General features: G+C 43.5%; 1 protein-coding gene across 2 annotated transcripts; it reads left to right on the forward strand.

The window, feature by feature from the left end:
• Positions 1-7,935: 7,935 nt before the first annotated feature.
• Positions 7,936-21,991, forward strand: dnase2 (deoxyribonuclease II, lysosomal). 2 transcript variants are annotated; one of them, XM_012876692.3, is made up of 7 exons: positions 7,936-8,118; positions 10,163-10,260; positions 10,377-10,548; positions 13,911-14,013; positions 14,434-14,598; positions 19,830-20,033; positions 20,102-21,991. In XM_012876692.3, exons 2-7 carry the CDS (start codon positions 10,163-10,165, stop codon positions 20,473-20,475), a joined length of 1,116 nt encoding a protein of 371 aa, XP_012732146.2. In that variant the 5' UTR covers positions 7,936-8,118; the 3' UTR covers positions 20,476-21,991. The 2 variants fall into 2 exon arrangements, with proteins under 2 accessions (XP_012732146.2, XP_012732145.2); XM_012876691.3 differs by lacking the exon at positions 7,936-8,118 and adding an exon at positions 9,202-9,779.
• Positions 21,992-22,283: the final 292 nt, after the last annotated feature.

The raw sequence follows: 22,283 nt of genomic DNA on the forward strand, positions 1-22,283 counted from the left end.
TTTGTCAGTTTGGGAAATTTCTTTGTAAAAAAATAACACAAGAAGGATGAAAATGTATAGTTATGGGAGCAAATTTTGCCAAATCAAGAAAGGAATTGTCTTGTGGCCTGTAGTACCAAAGAAAGAGAAGTTATCATTGAGAACCCTAATTAAGAAACAAACATATTAAATAGGGGGTGAAACATCATCAGTAAATGTTTAAATGTCTTAATAATTAAAACAAAAACACCACAATGTGGTGTATCTTTTTACTGTGTCAGTTCTCTCCAATTAAATACATTGAACAAAAAAAGACTAAATCACTGGATTTCTTCAGCAGCAAAGCAGTGTGTTGGGGAGGGGATCAGAGACTGGCTCCAGTGAGGATTATTATATATAATAAAGCCCCCATCAGCTCTCATTTAAGTAATTTTAAGAAAATTGTGGAAAATAAAACAGCAGTTCTGTTGATTATTAACAGTCATTCCCCTGCGAAGGGAACATTTCCTGAAACCTGAGGAAAACATCCAGTTGCACATGAATGTCATCATTCATGATGGAACAACAACAGTGATTATGTGCCTCTTAGGAACCAAGTAAGGCAAAAAGATAAATATATTAATATTTAACTGGTTAAATGGAACACTTATTGGTCTTATCTCTGACCAACTTTTTGAGTTTTACAGTTCACAGTTCCTTAATTCAATTCAGTTTAATTTATATAGCACCAATTTACATCACATCATCTCAAGGCAAACTTCATCAGATCCTCCAGGTTGGTGAGAAAGTTTCCTCTCTAAGGAAACCCAGCAGGTTGCATCAAGTCTTTCCAAGCAGCATTCACTCCTCCTGAAAGAGCGTAGAGCCACAGTGGACAGTCGTCTGCATTGTTGATGGCTTTGCAGCAATCCCTCATACTGAGCATACAGGAAGCGCCGGTTTATCATTATAGATGCAAACAGCAGATAATTTCTAAATACGAAGAAAAAAACTGTTACCCCATCAAAAATCTTAGTCACAGCTAAGAATTTTCAAATGGCTGTTAAGTTTATTGATATGCATTTTATTTTTATTTTTTTATTTTTTTTTATTTTTTTTTTTTTTTTTTTTTTCCCAGTGTCCTGTCTAGCACTATGGCAATAGGAATTGATATCTCAATGCCAGATGGAGCTCGACAGATTTTGCTTTTACAAGTGGAGCAAACAGCTTTCGCCATAGTGCTCCACTTGATTTATGCTTGTAAATAGCTTTATTATGATTCCTGCAAGGAGAATTTCAAATTATATGGACATGACAATGGGAGAGTAAAGGAAGAGCAAAAAGTGAAAGAAAAGAAAAAAAAAGAGTAGAGGTGAAAGAAAGAGGAGATAAAAGGAAGAGAATGATAAAATGTCCTCTGTCTGCTCCATCACCTGGAAAGAGACACAAAAAGAACAGCACAACCAACAGACATAAAGCAACAGATACACTCTAATAACACCTAGATGCCATTACTAAATCATATATATTATTATGTAAGCTGACATGTGTAATGTGATATTTGAAAAAAGAAAGTGACACAGCATAAATAAATAAATAAATAAATTATAAGATTACTGTATATAAGTGAACACTTAATACCTGGGACCCAGCACCAGTGGGAGATGTGAAAGTGCACTAGTTTAGGTGAAGATTATCCAGAAATAGCTTGATAGTGATTGTGGAGAACCAAAGACCCACCTTCCCCGAGCACAGAGGCAGGCGTCAGGGGACCCGTAACCCCGGACTCCCAAAGGGGTCCCTAAAGCAGGTCGCCCAGGAGGGGCCGACACAGGATATCTGCAACCCCCCCCCCCCCAAGGAAGGAGCAGAGACGACCCCGAGGAAATCCCCAGCCACCGCAATGCCGACGCCCTCAAGAGCCGCGGAGACGAGCCCGTGGGCTCCGCCGGCAGCCAGCCCCGCTGAAGTGGTCCCGGCCATGGGCCCTGAGGGCCAGAGGCCCCAGGGGCGCCCCGCCCCCGCGACGAGGGCCCCGGCCACCCCCCGGGGGGCCAGGCCCCGCGAAGAGGCCGCCAGGAGCGGGCCGGCGCACGCCCGGGAACCCGCCCCAAACCCGAAGCCAACTAATGCGCCAGGGGGGCCAAGGCGCCCGCCAACGAAGTGGAGGAGGGCAGGACGTGGGGGGATGGGCTCCGCACCTATCGGAGACTTGAGATGTTCTTGGGAGAGGGAGCGGACCACACCCATACCTGAAAAAAAAAAAAAAAAACTCATTCACCCCATCCCTCCCTTGTGCCCCACTCGCCACACACAGAAAAAAAAAAAAAAAAAAAAAAAAAAAAAAAAGACGCTGTACACACATTCCCACATAACACTCACATCCAACACTGACCAAAGGGGGGGGGGGGACACCCCAAATCGACTATACGACTGCTTGTGCCCGACCCCCGGCCCCGGCCCCCGACCAGACGCCCCCCGGACCGGGCCCCCCCAAGAGGGCGGGCCAACACGACCCGCACGAGCCACCCGGCCAGAGCCCCCCCCTCCCCCTAAATACCTAATAAACCCACTCCCTCCCCCCACCTTACCCTTGCCATCCCTGCCCCCCGCCCCCTGGGGGGAGCGGAGGCATCAGCCCCAGACCTGGCAGGCCGCTGACTGCACACCGCAGCCCCCCGCCAAGACCCCGGACACAGTGGCCCGCACCTCCTCCAGGCCCCAGACTCCTTGCCTCCATCGGAGAACGGGGGTGTGCAGAAGACCCCGACCCTCCCTACGCCTGCTCAAATGTTGTGTTGTTGCATGTTGTTCTCAAGTGCGTTTAAAAACTGGGAGCGCCGAAGGGGATGCACGGCACAGCCCACCCCCCTTTCGGAAGGTAGCTGTTGCCAGCGCACCCCTTCCGTGTGACTGCCCAGAACCCTCAATGTCTAAGTGGGAGAGGAGGTGAAGGGAGCCGTCCGAGGTGAGGCCCACACAACATAAGCCCCCTCCCAGACGTCTTCCCCCCACCCCCCCCCCCTACCATGGCCTATATGAGTGTGTGATGTGAAAAATGTTTGAAGTGAAAGTGTCTAAGATGCAAAATAAAATTGGGGAGAGGGGCGTCACCAGAAAGTGGCAACCTCCAGTAACGCCCCCTCCCTCATGACCTGCATGTGTGGCGGCGTGATGGAGCAGGCAGAGGGAGGAGTCCGGGGATGGGGAGCAAATGACTGGGAAGCCAACCCAGGGAGCCAGCTCCCCTACTGACTCCAATAGGCACCCCCGCTCCCCGAAAGCCCCACCCAGAGAAGGGGGCCTCGCCAGCGGCACCACCGTAGCCCGGGGGCCAGGGAGAGGCCGCAGGGCCCGCCAGCCAACCACCCACCAGGACCAACACCTAAGCCCCCCCCAGCCCACCCACCAAGCCTACTTAAACTAAATAAATAAATAAATAAATAAATAAATAAATAAATAAATTAATAATAATAATAATAATAATAATAAGAGGGGGGGACCCTGGCCAGCCGGCCCGCACGAGCCACCCCAACCCCACCCCCCAGGTGAAACCCGCACCGGAAGACGACACAGACCAGGACCGGGACAGGGGGCCGGACACAAGCCCACCAGAACGTCAACCCCCCCCAACCCCCCCCCCCCCCCCCCCCCCCCCCCCCACCCGTGGATTTAATCCCTCCCCAACACTAACGTTCAAACAACTCACCATACATTCGACAGTAGACATCCAGGCTGGGTAGATCCCTACTCCCCCTCCTTTCCCCCTCCCCCCACTGGCAGAGTGCCTTTCCAATAAAGGAGAAGAGCATCTGCCCAGAGGTGTTAATGACCATGCCCCCCTACCAGCTCAACGGGCCCCGAGACCCCCCAGCGCACCAGAGGCCCCGTGCAGGGGCGGACACCCGGGCGCGCGCCGGCCCACACCAAAAGCGGCACACCCCCCGGAACCGGAACCCCCGAGGCCCCGCCGGGGCCCGCGCCCGAGGGCGGCGCGCCCCAGGGACCCCAGACCCCCAGACCCACCCCGGCCCCACCCAGCGGCAGCACAGCTACCAGGTCAGTAACCTACGTCCGTCAACACGCAGCTCCCAAAGAGCGCCGCAAGCGGCTGCTGTAGGCCACCCGTAGGCCTCCCAAACCCCTCCCAGATGGGGGCAACAGACCCCGGAGCCGGATCCACCAGGCGCCCTACTCCAAGTGCCCCCAGGGCCCCAGGAACCCCTCCATCCAGCCACTGCGCCCTGCAGGAAGCAACCCACCGCCCCCTATTCCACTAAGTGATGGTGTTGATCAGAGGAGCCCATGATATGCATTTTAAAATAGACATTTTTAATAGGTAATAATCCAAATAACATGCTCAATAAGCTCCACCAAAGTTAAATGTTTTTATTTTTGCTTTGTAGTATTTAGTGTTACACAGAGCGTGGTTGTGACTCATCACAAACTGATCCAACTGTTTGAGGCACAACATGCGTTCTTCATCGCTGCAGGCAGTGATGAAGGCCACCTCGCGTCAACACCTTCAGCCGGTCCTGTGGAAACTGGTGACCTTCTCTGCTCCGCGTCCTTTCACCTCAGAGGAAACCCGTTTGAGGAAGTAGTCCTCGGGCTACGCAGGCAGGGAGGCGGTCAGAGGTGACGAGAGGATGCCGTGTCACTTCCTCAACGGGAGGCGAATTAGGCCGTGATATCAGCTCTCTGACCAACACCTGCGCTGCTCAGTGCAAGCGGGGGAAAAAAAGGGGAAGAGAGCATGCAACACGTGTGAAGCTGCACATTTCAACAAACGTTATGAAACAGGAAAAGCTTAGGCTGATTAAGTTCCACTTTTAGGACGAATGTGTTAGAAAGTGCTCGTCCAAGAGTTGGGTGTTATTGTCAGCCAGTTTGTTCCTCATCAGGAGATTTAAAGGTCACTCGTCAAAAAAAATAAATAAATAAAAGAGATGGCGGTCAGGTCAACACGCCTTTGTCTTTATTTGTGGGACGACTGTGGCTCAGTGGGTAGAGCAGCTGTCGTGCAATTATAAGGTTGTGGGTTTCGACTCCAGCTTCCCCCCGCCTGTCACATGTCGATGTGGCCCCGGGTAAAACGCTTCACACCAAGCTGCCGACCACTCTGCATATTCATGTATGACTGTGAGTGCGATGGGGTGAATGTAGCTGTAGTGTAAAGGGCTTTGGCTTGTCAGTAGGACCAGAAAAGTGTCGTATAAATTCAATTCATTTACTTGTGGGATTTATAAATCACTTTGTTTCACAGCTGTGTTTAATTTGTCTCTCTCTTCTCAATTTTCATCATGTAGAAACATTAAAACAGTACAGCAAAATCTTTCAATAAAACAAGATAAAAGCTATTCTATATATATATGTTTGTGTGTGTGTGTTTAATATATTTGTTTTTATGTGTTGCTACAACAAACTTTTGGCGGCTTGTAACCATAGTAACCATGTGCAAGCAGCGCAAAAATATTTGAAAAAAACGCAGGTTGACACAGCACAGATAACATCACACATAAGATGTGCTAAATGCAATAAGTAACAGTGTAGGCAGTGTTTGGGCAGAGGCTACAATTATTTTATGTGTGTGTATTTGGACTCAGAATACACATTTACTTTGTTTTTCCTCTTTTATATATATATATATATATATATATATATATATATATATATATATATATATATATATATATATATATATATATATATATATATATATATATATATATATATATATATACACTGCTTATACTGTAGCCTGGGTTTGATATTATTGTATAAGTAAGCACGTCATGAGCATTGTACGATCCAGAGTCAATTTCCTCGTTCACTTAGTCATGCAATTTTGTTTATATATATATATATATATATATATATATATATATATATATATATATATATATATATATATATATATATATGTACGATCCAGAGTCAATTTTCTCGTATCCGTACACATACCTGGGAAATAAAGCTATATATATAAATAATAATAATGTCCAGCTCCAAGGCAAGCTGAATGGTGCTCTGGATGCTGTAGTCATACCAAACACATTTGCTTTACTAAAGGGGGCTTCATACCTACAAATCCTCCCTTGATGGCCAACCGTGGATGATTTCATTTTTTGCTGTTAAAATGTTATGTACAAACTGATGGCACATAGACAGAGGAAGAGGGAAAGAAAAGTAACAAGGAAGAGTTAAAAAAAGGCAGAGATACATAGAAAAGGTATAGACAAGTGTTAGATTTGGCCTTTTGTTATTGTGTTTAAAGCTATATTAGTAATTTGCTTGTTATTAACTGTTTTTGAACGAACATTAGACTTATATTGAATAGTTATTAACTGTGTTTGCATTGATATTAGACATATGCTGGTTAGTCTGTGTGACAGCATCCATTTAATGTGTTTTTATAATATTTCAAGGAGACTTTCATTGTATTCAACATTGTATTCTTTTGTATTGAGACATTTTTCGCAGGGCCGAGGAGCAGAGTAGGAACATTCAAGGTCTTCTCTCTCACTGTAGGTCTGTTGCAATTAGATACACCCCAGAGACCAACACACGCACACTTTTGTATATTCCCCTGAAAGAATGTGCAGAGGCTGGCCTGCACACTGTGTTTGCACAGAACCAATTAGATCACGTTGTGTGCCCAAGTCCAGCCAATTGTACGGCGCGCGCTCGGCCCAAGAAGATAAATATGTATTGTATTCAGATGACGAGGCTCTTTCTACGGATAGAGTCCAGCGCTGTACAACTTTATATGTGGCCAAAATTAATTAGACGCTGGCTTCTGTGAACTTAAGACTTTAACTCCTTTCCTCCGACTGCCAACGAAAGAACTGGGTAATAGATGAAGATAAAAAAAAAGAATTGCAAAACCTGACAGCCAGCTACAGCCTCTATAGTGGAAACTGAAAACCACAATAACCTGCAAAGAAACAAAACTAACAGAAAAAAAACAAACAAACAACAACAGCACAAGAATGTGAAACAAAACTGTTTTTACTGCATTATCAGAATCAGAATAAGAATCAGACATACTTTATTAATCCCAGAGGGAAATCTACATTATGAGTGGATAAGTGTGTGTATGCACATGTGGTTTAGGTCTTACATAAACTGCGCTCAGTGATATATATATATATATATATATATATATATATATATATATATATATATATATATATATATATATATATATATATATATATATATATATATCAATTTGCACCGTTATCATCACACATTATCATCACACTAGCATTACTATTTTGCACTGCCATTGTTGCCAAACTTTTAAAATCCATATAAAATGTACACAACTCAAAGTTTACTGCATTTTTGCACCATATTACTTTGCACTGCACTTAACTTTTTCATATCAATGCCTTTTTGCACCCTAAACACGGTGGAACATTCTGCTGCACATTTCTCCTGCACTGTTACATTCTGATCACTGCTGCACTTTATATTGTGATGTTGTCTTATTCCAGCTGCAATCTCACTACACTGTCGTAAACTGTATGCAACGAAATGCCGTTTTGTATACACTCTCTTCATACAAAATGGCAATAAAGTTTGTCTAAGTCTAATTTTATCTAATTATATCTATACTTATGCTGAAACCTCAGAGAATACAGAAAACAGAAAATAGGTTATATTATATTATATTATATTATATTATATTATATTATATTATATTATATCATATTATATTATATTATATTATATTATATTATATTATATTATATTATATTATATTATAGAAAGGAGCTTCCTGAAAGCTGATCAGTGGTCACATGACTAGCTCCTGGGACTTTTTATGAAGGGGACCACGGCAACCAGGAAGAAAACAACCAGATTTACCAGTGAACAATACATCGAAAACAAACTACTAAGCTTCTACAGTATTTTCACTCATTTCCATTTCCTCTCGCAGAGCCGTCTCGTGGAGCCGGGGGCCGTTTCCGGTCGCGGCTCGTGGGGGAGTGATGACGTCACCGCCTTCTCCTGCGGCTTTAGCTTGCAGCAGCTCGGCTCTGCCCAAAACCAGGATGTGGATAAAAACGACAGACTGCACAGAAACTAATGGCTGTTTGCGCTTCATGTGAGAATCTGTCAAGGACGACAGTAAGGAGAACTTAGTCAGAGGTGTGTATAAACCGGACTAAAGCAAACCAAAGCGGGCGTCATGATAGATTAATGGTTATTATTTACAGCGGAAGTTTAGGATTCAGCAGCTGCCGTGATTAGGCGGAGAGTTACTAAAACTATGTGCTAAGTTGATTCAGAGGAGGCAGACTTTGTGTAATTCTTTTAGTTTTGGAAAGTTGTGTTAATCACCCTTTTCATTTCAGAAGGAAAGGTCGATTCGCCAATAGCTCCGTGATGAAAATCCAGTTTAACTCCTGGCACAAAATCACAGCAGTGAAAGCTTGCAGAATGTCCCAGTTTTAACGTTTTAAGCGTTAAAAGATATTTGGTTTTTGTGTGCAGCTTGTCTAGAACAGGGTTCTGTAACCAGCGAGTGGCTCTTAATTAAAATGACAATGTTTTTCTATATAAATATATACACATGCAGGTTTGGACAGTTTTTCATCTTTTTGGTTCATTGAATAATTGCATCCAGTTTCCTTATTGACATTAAAGTAGCAGTAATATTTGTTCACAGCCATCTTTCTTGTCATTAGATTGGAAACTATGTTCCTCCTTTTACAGAGGTTTCCACAAATGTCAGCATCTATAGGGGAAACTTTATCAATCCTCTTTTTGTTAACTTTTCTGTTTTAAAATAGAAATACAATTGTGATTCTTCAAAAAAAATGCATTAGTTTTGTTTTTTTCAAAAGGTCATGTAACATTTGCGGCTCTAAAGTAATTTTATTTAGCTGGACCAAGGTAAAAAATGACTCTTTTGTTTGTAAAATTTGCAGACCCCTGGTCTAGAAAGATTAGGAGATGTTGCTTTTAAATCCTTCCTGGTCACATTTAAATAACTCAGTTGGTCTTTTCAAAGTACAATGACTTGGTCTGAATTCCTTGTTAATTTGCCCTCACAGCCCCTCTTGCTGCTCTGAAGTGCATCTGAGCAACTTGTACACCACCCCATTCTGCTGTTCTTGCAGTTTAGCTGGAACCAAACATGATGAACAACCAAACATTTTCATTTATGCACTTCTTGAGCTTGGACTACGTCCCTGTGCACTATTATTGTTAATTTTTTTAAACCTGGGAATAGAGAAAACGGAGTGGATTGAAGAATATGACCCAAACAGAATATAAAGATATCTTTGCATCTCCAGGAGAGACTATATTCTACTTTTATGCACTCCTAGAGAGTCCAAGTGCACAACAAAAAGTATTTTTTGCGTGATATGTCCCCTTTAAGAAATGAAAAGAAGAAGTAAGGCTGACACTGTTGAACAAAACACTATCTGAAAGTCCCGTCGACATTAACAAAGCCCTGAAACAGGATCTGAGAGAAACATCACCCTCACTAAATTATTCCGTTGTTCGCTGAAACGGCTTCATAAATCATCTGGGAGGAAGATCAGCAGTCCTGAAGTCAGTCTGGAGGACGGGAAACTGGGATAAAATAGTTTAAACTTGACCAGATTGCATACGATTTGGACTGCAGCATTGCTGAAGGAGTGGGGGAGTGTCACGGTGGACAGTGCAGCCTGTATCCAGAGAAGAAATCAGAATTTTCGGAAAGAAGCTTGGAAAAGTTTCTACACCCTACTCTGCTTCACTGAAACTAAAACAAGAAAGAAAACCATTGAGAGACCAGGAAGTACTAAACACTGAAGATGGTAATATGTAAAACTGACTTACACTTTGTTAATATTGTGTAAACCCTGTTATATACCAGGTGAACAGCTCTAATTTGACCAGCTGCACCTCAATGGTGATACTTTTTGGTTTGTTACATGACCAATTTTATTGATTTGCTGTTTTCAAAAAGAAGTCTGTCTTCTGCAAAGTGAGCAGGTTTATGAACAGAAACTTTCATAAAGCTACTCTCAAACAGTTTGAACTGTTACTTTTTGCAAAATGCTTCTAAAGTGTGAGTTATAGAAATCTTTAAATCCAAGAGCATATTTTAAAAAGTCATTTAATGTTTAAGCATGGATAGTTTCAGAGTGTGGTAACTTTTTTGTTGTTGTTGATGAAAGCATTCACCTTTTCTTTTCAGATGCTTCTGCTCCTGTCCCTGCTGATTGTGTGTGCGCCACTAGGGGGCAACACATCCCCAATCAGCTGCTACAACGACCAAGGTGATGCTGTTGATTGGTAAATATTTCTTTGAGAGCCAAAATTCCCAGACAGCCGAGAGTTCAGTTAAGAGTTTAATATTCTTTTAAGCCTTTTTGCATTCATTCTCTGTCTCCTCTTTCTTTGTAAATGAGGTTTTACCTGTACAAACTGCCTAAAGAAGGAGGCAGAAAGCCTGCGGGGAAGGGTGAGACGTATTTATTGCTGGACAAAGGGAGTGAAGGATGGACCGAGGGGAAGGTGACGGTGAACGACACCAGGGGAGCTTTGGGGCAGACGGTTGGACAGCTGTACTCTCAGGAAAAGGTCAGCTTCCGTTCACGTTCCTTTTGATCGGCAACAGATCAAATGCTGATTCTAGAAATTGTGACTTTCACATCCCTTTCTTTAAAAACCCCAACAAAAAACACCTATGGTTCAAGATCAGCGTTTTTCTAAAATGAAGTATCAACAGTTTTCACTTCCTTCATAATCATGTGTTCAGATTATGGCAGCAGGTACATCATTTTGTTACCATCATGGAAATCTCATGAAAACAAATCTAGTTAAAGGTGAGGCTTAGAGACAGGCATAGAAAGCGGATGAGGAGATAAATCTTCGTCAGAATAATACTTTAGAATAAGGTTTTCACATCCAGTATCTTGTTTCTGCACCTGTAGTTTCTGCTTCTGCTCTTTTATTCCAACACACTCAAGGTTTCTCTAAGTTGTTGTTAAGGCTGAAAATAGACACATTTCTCTAGAGAATTTAAAGCTGAAGTTGCTGTTTGAAAAACACAGCAAACTTAATATTTTCAGACATATTTTCCATGTCTTTTATTTTCTGCTGTCAACTGGCCAAAGAAATATTAGTCTAGACTTAATTGGACCATTATACTAACCAAGGAATATTAAATTTGCATTTAGTATTCACCGTGTCTAAAAAAATAAAAACTAAGGGAAAAAAAATTTCTTTAAAAAAAGATTTGTATTCCAGATAGTTTTCTGTCTTACAGAGTCCTCTGTAATTATTGGCACCCCTGGTAAAGATGTGTGAAAGTGCTTTATAATAACGGGTTTTAATGGAGAATCAATGCTGCACTTGTGTAGCAGATCTGTTTTGTCTTCCTAACAGTCCGGCTCACTCTGAAGCGTGGCAATAAAACTTGTCCTCATCTGTTCTGTTTTCACTCAGTTCCAGTTGTCTTAAGACTTTTCATAGTTGCTCAAGACTGAAGATCTGGACACGTTTGTGCAAGACACGAATTTCTTCAAGGACTTCCATAATTTCTGAAAGTCAAAACACATCTGACTCACGTTTCATGTTTATGTTTTGAATTGTTTGTAACTTTGGAGAGCGGCTAAGAGAACTCAGCGTTACGCCACAGTCGTATCTCAGGGGAAACAAAAGCCATTAAGAATGTCATTATTTCTGATCAGGAGACTTTTTCCCCCACTGAGTAAATGTTCCTGAGTTAAATGATGGATTGAAGTAAACAGCCAGAGATTATGGGTACTGCAATAAACCAGATTACCAAAGGTGACAATTGTGGAGGGCGCCAAATTTTCCCGTAGAGCTCAAGTCTAAATGTCTAAAATTAAGTAACGTGGTGAAATTTTCACGTTCTGATGGCTGTATAACAGAGTTGATTTCACATTTTTTGGTTCATCTACATCGTTTTATCCGTCCATATGTTGATTTTAGTGAGAGCCCACAGACATGTGCTCGCTCAGCCATCTTTAAATTCGCCATCTGGAGGCTGTGCATCCAGAGAACCAACAGGTTGCCAAATTTGCTCTAATCCCGGTTCCTCTGCACGCTAAAACATCTTTAGGCAGGACCATAAAGTCGAAAAAGACACTTCCAGCGGCACATAAAGACCACAAAGAAAAAGATCTGCTTGGCAGGAAGATATGAACAAATAACTCAAGACTTTTGCAGTTTTTCACGTACAATTTAAAGACAGTTATATGGAAGCTGAGTTTAGATCAAAGTTCAGCACCCTTACATCGTTCTAAAAAATTACAAGTTCACATTGAACCCAGAGGTTACCTGAGCTGAACAGCATTCAGAGGCTTTACTTCCTGTTCATTTAATGAACATCAGCGTCGACTGAATAAATTTAGAGCAGATATTCATCAGGAAGTTCGGGTCAGGGCCGTCTCATGTCCTTTCTCTTCGCTCCGTGGTTTTTCAAATGGATTTTGAAGCACACTGTTAACAAACCCACACTTCTGTGGTACATCTTTGTACTTTAGCATTAATAATTGTTTCAAAAATCAAATCTAAAGGTAAGAAATGATCAAATGGACAATGAACTGCCTCCAGCAGCAAAGCTACCTGATTATTTCTTAGAACCTTCCTTTTTGTTATAACGATATTCTTTCCTTCAGAACCTTGCTGGTAATATTGACGCAGCTGAAGAAAATCCCAGTTTATTGTTAGATTTTATTCGCGCGTGCATCGTTTTAAAGTCTGCAGATTAAAAAGTAAAGCAGCTGCTGCAGCACGAGGGATCAGGAAACGCTGAAAAGATTTATTCCTGTCTACTTCTGCGTTTCATCTGCCGCCAGATGACTTCTCTTTCCTAAGACACACGCTGAATGTGGTGTTAAGCACATTTCTGATGTGCATATTTGCTTTGCAAGATTAAAAATAGGCTCATTAGGAGAAGTGAAAACAGGCTTTCTCTGTTTAGACCCAGCTAGTTTGTTCTTAATGTGGCTAAAAGTCACTGCCTCAAGTTCAACATCCATCCCTCACAACGTCTTCCTGTCGGTCCACCCGTAAGCTTTTGTCTGACGGAGATCCTGCCTTGAAGGGAAGGGCAGAGCAACGGACGTCTCTAAAGTGACATTCTCAAGCTTGTCGGGTAAAAACCCTGAAAGGAAGACGTCCAGAGAGCCTCATGATAAGACGCCTAAATCATCTCTTTCCTATGTGGTGAAGCAGCAGCTCTACTTCCACAGCAGGATGTACCGCCTGCAGAGGAAGTTTGCTTCGGCTGCTAGTATCTGCGAACCGTTCGGTCATAATCCTCATGACCGTTGGTGAGGAGTAGAACGTAGATGGCCTGCAAAAAATGGAACTAGAAATAAGTAAAATGTTCTTAAAATCGGTGTGTTTGTCCTTGATTTGAGCAGGTAAATAAGACGATTTGCCAATGGAATAAGATTTTTGCACTTAAAATAGGAACAATTCATCTCCATCATCTTATTTCAAGTGCAGGATGTCTATTTATCTTATTTTAGGGGTAAAAATACTCATTCCATTGGCAGATAGTCTTATTTACCTGCCCAAATCAAGGATAAATACACTAACTTTAAGAACATTTTACTTATTTTTAGATCCGTTTTTGCAGTGGGAACGATAAACGGATGTGCATCTTTCGCTCCGTCCGGTCGTCACTCGTTAGCAAACACTGCAAGACTTAAACGTCCTCAGGTGAGACAGAAAGGGGCAAAGAGAGAGAAGGTTTGAGCTGAGAACCATGGTCTCAGCTGAGTCAGACTCTGCTGCAGAACAGTCCAGAGCATGCTGGGGATCATGACCTGAATACGCCTACAGAACCACACCATCTGCTGGACGGAAAGCTCCAGGTTCTCATATTAGAAGCTGCACCCTGAGATCCTGTAGAGATCCCGGCAGATTCCTGCATTCATTTGATGAAAAGCTTGTTGTTTTTGCAGAATTCGGAGTTGGCGTACATCCTTTACAACGACCAGAAGCCTGCTGAGGAGTTTGGTGGCAGATGGACTGAAAGCGGCGCAAACGGAGGGGGACACACCAAAGGTCAGGCGCCTCGCTGTGTTTCAGAAGCAGGCAGAAACATTTGAACGGCCTGAAGCAGTAATCCGGTCTGGACATAATTTGGTACTCGTACGGACCGTCGATAGCAGGCAGCTAATAAAGTACCTGGCAGTCACTGCAAACACTGAAGGTCACCAGAACCAGTCATCTCCACGCTCTACTAACTGCCTGATAACACTATTGCTCCACTCATGGCTGTCGGTGCCTATTCTGGACGGGCCCGCTCCTCGCTAATCGGATCACTTATATACCCGTCCCTGGTGGACAGCATTAGGTCCGAATCGGCTCCTTCCTGCCGAGGGCCTCGCCTGATGTTCAGCTGTTTCATTCATTGGTCATGATTTCAGAAGGAAAACACAGATTTGCTTTGGCGCTAACGCGTTTATCGTCTCTGCCCTCCAGGTGTTGTTCTGCTGGATAAGAACCAGGGATTCTGGTTGGTCCACAGCACGCCTCACTTCCCCCCCGAGCGACAGGAAGGCCACTTTTACTATCCCAGCAGTGGAGTGAACAATGGGCAGAACTTCATCTGCGTTACCTACCCGCTCCAACGTTTCCAGGCCATCGGTGAGTTTAGAGGCGTTCATGCTGGTTAATATCTGACTCTTGCTGCAGAATGTCCGCTGCCATTGTTAATATGGACAACCTGGGTGCACTGCACCATTAATAAAAACACCATATCCCCTCAGTCACTATAGTTTAGCACTGGGTCGAATTCCAGATTTTTTTAAATAATAAATACAATTTTGCAAACATATTATAGACAATTTAAAATCATGATGTGGCGTTAATAGAGAAAGGAGAAATAAAAATCCGCTTACATAAGGAAATTACCGTAACACCTCCCCTAACACTTTCTGCACGATCAGATAGAGACCGGGCTGTGATCGTTGGTCCACTAAATGAATTTATGACCAACGGAGGATGTTTAAATGCATCATGGCTGAGAGCTGAGAGGAGAAGGCAGAGGCGGTAATTTAGGTTTGTTTTCTCTACAGTTTCCTATTGCTCAGGTTAAATGTGGCTTACTAGAATCTACAGAGTACTGTGCAAAAGTATTAAACCACCTCTAACTTCTATAAAGGTATATAGCCACGTAATATGCTTGTATAAGAACAAAAAAAAAGAACAAAAACCGTCTGATCATGATGAAATAAGGTTATATACACCAAGCCTCCATCCTGATAATGTTTTATAGCCCCAGCACCAGGCGTGACGACCAGATGTGAACTGATGTGACGCCATCTACTGGCAGTATCATAGAACTGTCATAATGCTGGTTTGCTTAATTAATAAATCACAAATAAATAATGGTAGACTGAGCCTGACCCTCTGCAATGCCTCGTAGTAAAGCAGCAGCTCGGTGTGATTTAAGACCAAACGTTATTAATTAAATAAACGATCTACAGCAACTTTAAGAGCCTCGTATCAGAACATTTACTCACGTCAGTCAACTCTGCGTCACATCTGAGCCTCGGCAGGTTTAGCATCTGATTCAGTGAACACCAACGTTTAGACTGGATTCCCAAAGACATTGCAGGCTTTTCCCTCTTGAAATCATATTTGTTTTTTTTATAAACTGGATCTTTTGACCTTTCTTCATTGTTTTGCTGGGAGATGCTAATAGCCGTTAGCCGCTTCCTTGTTTTAACCCCTGCTGTGCATGTGCAGCTTGTACTTCCTCTGTTATTAAAAATAAACACCAACAAACGCCTAACAAATTGAGCAAACACAAAGTGTAAAATGCCAAAATAACAATTAATACGGCAGCAGAATGTTATACTCTTTTTAATTAAACCTTTGTATGCAACCAGAGAGAGCTACTGATGTATAAATAAATAAAAAGTTAAATAACATGACTATGCACCTTCAAACTTCTTAGAAGCCAGGCCTTCTTTTAACCGTTCATATTGGTCGTTATCAGGTCTTCTTCAGACTTCCTGAAGGCGGTTCAGAGATTTTCTTTGGAGTTTCTCTGCTCCTTCACAGATTTTCAGTCTGTGGGTCAATCCTGACCCCTTCAGTGTTCGTTGTCTGGAGCAAAAATGGAAAACGCAACGTTCTGCCAGCAGGAGAAACGTTCTGTTGAGGCGGTGATGGGCGGAGTCAGACAGGCAGTCAGGCGTGGATTAGAACATTTGGCCCCGCCCACGTCTGACTCTACTCCAAAGTCAAACATTATTATTCTTCCAGTCACACGCAAGTGAATTATCTCTTTCTGCCCGTTAGTGATCGATGCCAAAGTTTCATTTGATCACCAGCAGAGGTAAGAGAGGACCGCTGATGGTGCATGTTCACCTGCTTAGGTGTGTTTCCCACTTGGCTAGAGCATCATCAATGTCTATTTAGTGTCACAGAAAGTGTAATATATCAGACTTTTGCAATTTTTAGTATTCCATCAGTCATCGGTGCTCAGCACTTCACTCCACCCTCAACGATCCCGCTGTGATCTGAAGGACGTGGCCCTTTTATCCGAGGAAGTATGGACACAGGAAATTTGAAAACACTTGGATCAGATTGTGTCAAAGTGCGCAGCAGGCGTTCAAAATCCCCGGTAATGGCCTGAAGGAGCTGGTGAGCGTTTTAACAAAAGCAAACGATCTTCTGAAAATAGTCGTCCGCTGGATCGAAGATGAGAGAACCAGCATCCGCTTCCAAAGAGAAATCTCTCCAGCTGGATTCTGCCAGCTTGAAGGACATAATGTGACGTCTGACTAACATATTAGCCAGAAAAGGTCTGCTTTAAAGGATTTACCGTTTTAGTGTCAGCTCAGTCAGGTGGTGACACAAGAGTGCGATCAGTGTGAACAGGTGTCGTCTCCGTGTCACTCGGCCGCCGCAGCGCGCAGCCAGAGTCGTTGGCTCCGTTGCTATGGCAGAACCGCTGATAATGTAATTAGACGGAGGTGTGTAACCATAGAGATGGAGGCCCGCACGCTGCGGCGGGGATTCGTTTCATCATGTCCTCGCCTCTCCAGCTGAGATGTTCGAGTGTCCGGGGAGAACGTGGACACACGGGCAGAGAGCATCTGCTCAGACAGCAGAGAGGCATCGCAGCTTTGTTTTATCACCACCTGCAGCCTTAAATTTGCACATTAAATTGTTCAATTCAATTCAGTTTTATTTATATGCCTCCAATTCATAAAAAATGTCATCTCAAGTCTCTTTCCAAAGTCAGCTTCCATCAGATCCTCCAGGTTGGTCAGAAAGTTTCCTCTCTAAGGAAACCCAGCAGGTTGCATCAAGTCTCTCCAAGCAGCATTCACTCCTCCTGAAAGAGCGTAGAGCCACAGTGGACAGTCGTCTGCATTGTTGATGGCTTTGCAGCAATCCCTCATACTGAGCATGCATGAAGCGACAGTGGAGAGGAAAACTCCCCTTTAACAGGGAGGAGAACCTCCAGCAGAACCAGAACCAGGCTCAGTGTGAACGCTCATCTGCCTCCACCCACTGGGGCTTAGAGAAGACAGAGCAGAGACACAGAAAGCTCAGAAGCTCACATTGACCCAGGAGTACTTTCTATGTTAGATGGTAATAGAGGATGACCTGCCTCCCCTGATGATGTCACAGCTAACAGAACACCAGACCAGGTGTACCTTCTATGAAGAGAAAAATGACAGAACAAAAAGTTAAAAGCTGAAATAACAACAAACAATGCAGATTAGATAAACAGAAGTGAAGAAAAGAGGTTTGTTGCTAAGATTTGCTTCTTAATCGTCTCAGGAATACCGCTGTGAATTAAAACCCGTTGAGCTGACCGGACCTGCACATTTCCAGTAACAAACTTAACCAGACAAACTTTTTTAATTTAATTTAGTTTGTAAACAATGTAACAATGTACCACCTAACAGAAGCTTAATTTATTTTAATTAAAAGCCAATCTGTGGTGTTTGGATAATTGAATTGCGACCACAGGGATGTTATTTAGCGAGGGGGACCAGTTTTACTGCGTTGCTCGGGTTATTGGGTCTGAAACAAAGCTTGATTAAACTTCTCATCTGTCCAAACCCACAATACCTTCAGAAAGGAAGATTCGCACCTCAAACTGGACTGTGAAGAAAAAAGATGCACCATTTTGGGCAAAGTAAATTACAGCTGGAATAATAAAAAAAAAAGCACTGAATTGTCTAAGATCAGCAACTTGACCCTAAAAGCTGGAGGTTTATTGTGATGCAGGACATTAAACTGGAAATAAAGCCGGCAGCTTCACTGCTGTCTCTACAGAGAGAATCTGGGGAAGTCCCAGAGTGAAGAAATCATCCCCTCCCTGATTTCTGTGATTTACTTAAAAAAAAATCTCAAAAACTAATTAAAATCTAAGAACTGTGTCACATCCAGAGCTCAATAAACCTTTCTGTCCAACACTATTTTACAAATTAGTTCATTACACACGGCTGCATTCAATAATACATATCCATTTGTCGTGGGCAAGAATATTATATGATTTTTTTTTTTTTTTTTATGTATCAAAATTTCATGGTTGGACTGTCTGGCCACAGCGGCCAGCCGCACGTTTGGAGAAGATTAAACCAAGAGCACAGAGATCCTGTCTGTCAAACACGGTGGTGGCAGCAGCATGCTGTGGGCTGGTTTGCTGCTAGCAGGACTGGTATAATTAGATAATGCAGTTATTAATGATGATGAAGATGGAGGACTACCTCCAGATTCCTCTACTTCACCTCAAATCAACAGCAAGATGGTTAAACAGGACAATCATCCCAAAGACACGTGAATGCTGGTTTTAGTTTTAAGTTTACTGGAAATATCTTCGTACATCCTCCAGCAGATTAGTCTGCTGGGCTTAACAGCCACGTTGGGACCAGGGATCAGTTCTGGTCACTTCTGGTCCAGCATGCAGCCAGAACTGAGCCAGAGGTTTAAGGTTTCAGAAATCTTAGCTAACAAAAATGACTTCTAAATCCATGATTTTGTTTCCTTAGTGGCGTTAGCGGCGATGTCCTTAATAGGTGTTGGCATCCACGTCCCCACCAGGTTCTCGTTTTTCATATTAGGCCCGTTTACACTACACCTAAAAACCGAGCCATGCCGAGACCAGTCCGAGCTTGGATCAGTTATCCAAGACAAGCCGACCCGTTTACACACAAGAGTTATCTCGGTTGCTTGATTGCTCCTCGCCTCCTAGTGGCGATCTGCGGTACTACCGCTCTCTGAGATTGAAGGCGGAACCAAGCAAAACAAAACAGCGGCGCCCGTAACATTCAGGAAGTTATGCTTGATATTGTGATATTTCGGTGTTTGCGAAGAGTCAGGGGAAGAAGGCAACCATTGGTGAATTTACTTGAGAAAGTTGGCTTTTTGGGAAGTGGATGAGACAAACGAACATCTAATAAGGATTTACAGATGCCGCAAGCAACAACAGACACTGAGGTTCATTGCGCTGCTAAGCAGAATCATCTCTGGAAATCGTGTGGCACGGTAAGGAAGCTAGTATTATTATGAATGTCTGAAATTTGTCTGAATGGAGTGTGAATCAGGATGTGCAGCCAGACACGCCGGAAAACCCGCGGACAGTCAGCTGACTGTAAGGGGATGACGCGGTCTGCTCATGCGCTCTTTATCAGATAACCGGGCCAGAAAAAAAAAACAGGCCGAGACCTGCTCAGGAACTGGTCTGCAGTTAGCGCGGTCCAGTTCAGTCTGCTGACCATTTACACACAAGACTTATCTCGGTTACCGAGCTCGGACTGGTCTTGGCTCGGGCCTATTTGTGTTTGTAAGTGAGCCTGATCCCGGGGTTCCTGCCCGCTGCCTGAAGCTGGGTTTGTTTTCCGCCACAGGAGAGCAGCTGCAGATCAATCAGCCCAATGTGTACGACTGTGACGTCCCGGAGTCCTTGGCGTCCCTGGTGCCTGCTCTGGCCGCGGTCTGCCACAGAAAGCTCTCCCCTCACGTGAAAACCGCGTCCAACCGCAGCGTGACGCTGACATCCGCAGGCGGCACCGACTTCATCAGCTTCGCCAAAGGAGCCAAGTTTGATGACGGTAACGTTTCTGTATTTTAGGCTGGACCGTCGTTTGTACTGCGGTCTCACTTGTCCTCTCTCTATCAGACCTCTACCACGCGTGGGTGGCACCAGCCCTCAAGTCAGACCTCCTGGTCCAGTTCTGGGTCCGCTCCACCGGGATCCTCCCCTCAAACTGCTCGCTGGGCTGGAAGGTCCTGGACATCAAGCTCATCAACCCGGGCCAGACGTTCACCTTCAAGAACACCCAGGACCACTCCAAGTGGGCGGTCAGCCCCAGGGCGGCGCGGGGCGGCTCCGGGGGGGGAGGGTGGGTGTGCGTGGGGGACATCAACAGGAACGAAGCGGAGGAGCGGCGGGGAGGAGGCACCGTGTGTCTTCAGGATCCGGTGGTGTGGAAGGCGTACCGGACCGCAGCGCTGGAGTGCGAGAGCTGCGGAGGAGGAGAGGTCCAGTGTTGACTCGCTGCAGGAAGCAGAAGAAGAGACTGAGCTCCAGAACGCTGGAGTGACTCTGGGCTCACGGGTTTTATGGGAAATATTTCAACACGCTTGGTACGCTGGGAGTCTGCTTTAACACGCAGCTGCTAACAGCAAAGGTAAATGGCCAGCAGTGGGGACCCAGATGGGATGTAATTTGGTGAATGTGCGGTCCAGAGATGAGAAAGTAAAAGATCTGGCAGTTACTGGAGCATCTGACAGTCTGTTGAAACAGGAAGTGAACAGTAGATCTGAGGTCCGCAGACTTTTCCCAAAAAATTTAAAAGTATTGATTTCAGTATTTTCTATATAAAAAAAAAACAAGAATCTGAAAAAAATATTTAGATTGTCAGATTTTCGTTATGGGTTGTTCCCCAGGAGAATGAACAGTTAGCAATGATAACTTAGCACTCTGATCCTTAGACTGTAAACTGGTTCAGCAAACAGGAACTTTTTTTTTTTTTACCTTCCCCTCATTGTTATTTTCTAACTCTGTGGTACGAGTGCTGAAATATCTGCTGTCAATTCATACTGAACTTTTGTATTCATGTGTGAAAAATGGTGGATCAATTTACCAGTTACCAGGAAGTGACCTGTTCCTGCGTATTTTTTAAGGTCGGGGTCAGTCGTTGGGCGAGAGGCGGTGCACACCCTGGATATTTGGTCAGTCAGTCACAGGACAACACAGACGGCAGGACTAACAATCACACGTCTAAGAATTTGTAGAATTTAGAAAAGAGAAATGTGTGGAAGTACAGGAGGATTCCTCCTAGGTGCAGCCGACGGCGGCTGGAGGAGATGGCTTTACAGATTGGTGCTTCGTCTGCAGTCATGCGGGGTTTTCTTGTCACCGTCTAACAAACTGAATAATTTACAGCACATCTAAACGTCTCTGGTCTCCATTTGGACCAAATTACATCCAAATCAGAACGTTCCCTCTGGCTGCCTAACCGCTCTTGTTCTGTAATTTAAAAGTATCTAATTATGTCTATTGAGAATTTTATAAAATCAGACGATTGTGTCTGTAATGTGGTACTTAGGGCAACTTGTCAGGATTATTTTAAGAGGTCCTAATGGCCTAAAAGTTTAGATTCAGGTGCCTCATTGGTGTGATTGTAAGCTGCTCAGGTACTTTGGTTTGTACGCTGGAAGATTCCCTGTAGCGTCATAAAATAACCCAGTTGTCCCTTATTGTTGTTTACAATGTGCTTCCTTCTCCATCTGTAACTAAGTAAAAATTGTGCTGGGTTGGCAGAAATACTCTGCCGTGAATCTATACGTGTGAGTTTATTTAAAGTCTACAGTACCAGATATTATTCGGCTGCTCCCATGTATGTTTTCTCTGATTTATTTCACCATTCCAGAAATGAACCGGCGGCAGTGATGCCCTGAAAAGTGGCACATAGTTGGTGCACATAATGTGTACGAATTCCAAGCTGTAAATTAAAATTTTTATTACAAAAAATGAAATAAATGCCATTAAATGGATGCAACAGAACTGTTGAATCTGCTGGGAATTTCTGGGAACTAGTTTGTAACGTAATCCTTAACCACCCCTAACTTAACAGTGCAGCTCATATTAACTTATATAGCATTAAAAGCAGTTTTAAGTTATCTACAGATTGTTTTTAAAAGAGATTAGATTCATAATGACCAAGCAGCCAATGCGTGTGCATGTATACTCGCAGTAATGGATAGATTCGTGTTATGTTTGCCTGGTTTCCAGAACAGAAACATTTAATGTTCAGTACGATTCATCATGTTTTTTTTTTTATTTCTAATGCAAATGG

The sequence above is a fragment of the Fundulus heteroclitus genome, chromosome 3 (genome assembly GCF_011125445.2).
Source record: "Fundulus heteroclitus isolate FHET01 chromosome 3, MU-UCD_Fhet_4.1, whole genome shotgun sequence".
In the NCBI taxonomy this organism is placed as follows: Eukaryota; Metazoa; Chordata; class Actinopteri; order Cyprinodontiformes; family Fundulidae; genus Fundulus; species Fundulus heteroclitus.

Bases quoted from the DNA above. Each gene is read 5' to 3' on its own strand.
- dnase2 (XM_012876691.3), top strand. The intron at 10,261-10,376 runs GTAAATATTTCT...TTTGTAAATGAG, and splicing joins CAAGGTGATGCTGTTGATTG to GTTTTACCTGTACAAACTGC. The intron at 14,599-19,829 runs GTGAGTTTAGAG...TTTCCGCCACAG, and splicing joins CCAACGTTTCCAGGCCATCG to GAGAGCAGCTGCAGATCAAT.